Below are 3329 nucleotides of genomic sequence, written 5' to 3'. Positions count from 1 at the left end.
ATGCCTCATAATTTCAAAATTACCGGTTAGAATTTTTGCCCTCCTTTCCACGCTTATGTCCTCTACTATATAAACAAACCGAACGCACAAAGGAAACCCACAAAAAAAGGTTTATTAGCTTTCAATCATCAACAACATAAAGAAAAATCACATGGGCATTACTAAAGTGGTGTACTACATGGATCCATTGATGTCAAAAGAGCTTCTTCCTGACAAGTCTTCTGCTTTCGACTTCAACTACTCTCAGTCTCAGAGTTCAATCTGGTCCCCTTTGGTCCCTCGTCTTCACAGTGCCATAGATTTGGATTTTGAATACTGTGTACTACATGGATCCATTGATGTCAAAAGAGCTTCTTCCTGACAAGTCTTCTGCTTTCGACTTCAACTACTCTCAGTCTCAGAGTTCAATCTGGTCCCCTTTGGTCCCTCGTCTTCACAGTGCCATAGATTTGGATTTTGAATACTTTGGTTTCGTGACACCAAAGAGAAAATCACTTGGCAGCAAAAGCAAGATCAAGAAAGTCACTTCTAACATCAAGAAGAAACTCAAAGTTGCTGCCAATCTTGTGAAGTCCAAGGCCAAGCACAACAACAACAACAACATCAAAACCAAGGCTTCTGACTTCTCCCCATCTCCTCTCAAACCCACCACAAAGGTATTTCTATTTCTGTTTGTTTCTTGAGAAATTTTTTTATTTTTAGGGTTAGCAAAAAAACCTGAAATTAATAAACCCATTTGAGAGATAAAATTTAGGAATTAATTTTTATTAGGGAATGATTATTTGATCAATGAATACCTTGTTTGTTTGTCGGCATTCAAACCCATCATTCTTGTTTGTTCTTGTCCTCTGTCTGAAAACAGGACAGACGAACATGCTCTATAGATTCTTGTTTCTTTGGGGAAACATATTATAATATTTAGAACCAGTATTCTTATTATATTTTACATTGTTTATTACAGGCTTGTTGGACTAAGGCACTGAAAGCTGGCTCTAAAAATTTCAAGAAAACGAGGAAAGATCCCATAGCCCATGTGAAGCTCTATACCTATTTGATGAGCGAAAATATTTGAATTGGTAAGTTTTCTTGTTGTGTCACGTCATTTGTAATCCGCCTACCAACTGTTTGTGAAAATACCTAACCAAAGCTTTTTTGTGTGAACTTTGTGTCATTTCCTTTGTTGTTCTGTTTTTGACATATGTGGCATGTGTTTACTTATTCATGGGGACTTTTCCTTCCATTTTTGCAAGAATATTCACGATGTGCTTTGTTTTGTGGCCATGGTTGTTCACTCTCTTTGTTGAATTTAATTTCAAAGAATTTGGTAGGTGAAAATATTTATGATCATTAAATGAAAAACATAAACATAAAACAAGCTGCCATTTAATTATTAGTATATTTTTTGAAATGAAGAAACCAAGCTGACATATTATTATTCGCAGTTTAGCTTTAATAATTTCCAAGAGCCATAAAATGTGGAGAAAATATGGAAGTAAACTTTTTTGAATGCGATGCTTGTACTTGTGTTGGATTCTTTTTAAAACAATGACAAAGCAAGACTTGAGCTGGCATTTTTTTAGCTATTACTAATATCTGTTATAGGTTAGTTGCATTGTTAGTTAGTTACCTCCACATTGGCATGTGCATGCTAAGAGCAGCACACAAAATTCAAAGGTTGTAATGAATCTCATTGTACTATCTCATTTTCTAAATGAATTAAACACTTCTTTCTCTACTTGTTATTGTGTTTTCCATTTCTCATCTTTCGTTGCTTGGTATTACCAGTTTGTGCGGCAAAATATCTGCATAATTCATCTTTTGTCACTTATATTGTTGTCATGCAGCAGTACTCTCAACTATGGCTTTTTCCTGAACTAGCTTGGATTAGTCATTTTGAAATATGAACTAGCAATCTCTATAATTTGACTTTGCCTTTCCTTCTTGGCAGATGGTCTCAATGCATAAATAAGGACTTATTCTTTTTCCATAAATGATCACCTTCTTGTGGGTATTGAGGAGAATAAAAAGGCACTTCTGAGTCTTGCTTGCAGTGAAGAATCAAAGGACATGGTAATTTCAGTAATCGGAGATGCTGGCTCAGGTAAAACTGCTCTTATTCATGAAGTCTATCAAATGATTAAAGAAAATTTTAATTGCAATGCTTGGGTTTCCATCCTACCCTCTCGTGAGGGCTTGTTAGAGAATCTTTGGGAGGCATTAGGTTTACCTGCAAAAACCAAAATGAAGAGGTTGCACTCTTATTTACAATCAAAAAGTTACCTCCCTGTTTTTTATGGTATTTGGACCGAAGATGAGTTGGATTGCATTAAAAATATAGTTCCTGATAACAATCTAGGTGGTAGAATACTCATCTCCACCTATAATCACAATTTAGCTTCTTATCGTGCAAGATCTAGTGATTGTTTCTCTGACCTTAAACTCTTAACAGAGTTTGGGTCTTGGCAGCTCTTTTGTAACAAGACCTTTGAAAAGGATTGCTGCCCAGATTTATTGGTTGATTGCTCTGAGAAAATTGTGAAAAGAAGTGAAGGATCGCTGCATGTAATTGTTGCAGTTTCCAACTTCTTGTCAAAAAAGCCACATACTCCGACAGAGTTCCAGAATGTCCATGATAGCCTTAAGTATGAACCAGGAGATCATGTCGGTCATTCCTGCTATTCAACTACGAGTTATTACCGTTTGTCATCCATTCTTAAGTATTGTTTCTTGTCCTTTCATTTTTTCCCTGAGGATTAACATGGAATCCTCAGGGAAAAAAAGGAAAGGACAAGAAACAATACTTAAGAATGGATGACAAATGCTAATAACTCGTAGATAAAATTGAATAGTAGGAATGACCGACATGATCTCCTGGTTTATACTTAAGGTTTTCATGGACATTTTGGAACTCTATCGGAGTATGTGGCTTTTTTGACAAGAAGTTGGAAACTGCAACAATTACATGCGGCGATCCTTCACTTCTTTTCACAATTTTCTCAGAACAATCCAAACTGTGTTAAGAGTTTAAGATCATAGAAACAATCACTAGATCTTGCACGATAAGAAGCTAAATTGCGATTACAGGTGGAGATGAGTATTCTACCACCTAGATTGTTATCAGGAACTATATTTTTAATGCAATCCAACTCATCTTCGGTCCAAATACCATCAAAAACAAGGAGGTAACTTTTTGTCTGTAAATAAGAGTGCAACCTCTTCATTTTGGTTTTTGCGGTAAACCCAATGCCTTCCAAAGATTCTCTAACAAGCCCTCATGAGAGGGTAGGACGGAAACCCAAGCATTGCAATTAAAATTTTGTTTAATCATT

At 35.9% G+C, this 3329-nt stretch overlaps 1 protein-coding gene across 1 annotated transcript; it reads left to right on the top strand.

The window, feature by feature from the left end:
• The first annotated feature begins 316 nt into the window (after positions 1 to 316).
• On the top strand, positions 317 to 2016 carry LOC112035468 (uncharacterized). The gene is made up of 3 exons (XM_024068292.2): positions 317 to 656; positions 962 to 1076; positions 1949 to 2016. Exons 1-2 carry the CDS (start codon positions 327 to 329, stop codon positions 1070 to 1072), a joined length of 441 nt encoding a protein of 146 aa, XP_023924060.1. The 5' UTR covers positions 317 to 326; the 3' UTR covers positions 1073 to 1076; positions 1949 to 2016.
• The last annotated feature ends 1313 nt before the right edge of the window (positions 2017 to 3329 follow it).

The sequence above is a fragment of the Quercus suber genome, unplaced genomic scaffold (genome assembly GCF_002906115.3).
Source record: "Quercus suber isolate HL8 unplaced genomic scaffold, Cork oak 2.0 scaffold_445, whole genome shotgun sequence".
In the NCBI taxonomy this organism is placed as follows: Eukaryota; Viridiplantae; Streptophyta; class Magnoliopsida; order Fagales; family Fagaceae; genus Quercus; species Quercus suber.
The sequence above is the reverse complement of the archived record's forward strand: the minus strand, read 5'-3'. Positions and strand labels throughout refer to the sequence as shown.

What these genes read in the sequence shown, in the direction of transcription:
- LOC112035468 (XM_024068292.2), top strand. Translation starts at nt 327, where the DNA reads ATGGATCCATTGATGTCAAAAGAGCTTCTTCCTGACAAGTCTTCTGCT. An exon ending in CTCTCAAACCCACCACAAAG is followed by an intron (nt 657 to 961) that starts GTATTTCTATTT and finishes TGTTTATTACAG; the next exon opens with GCTTGTTGGACTAAGGCACT.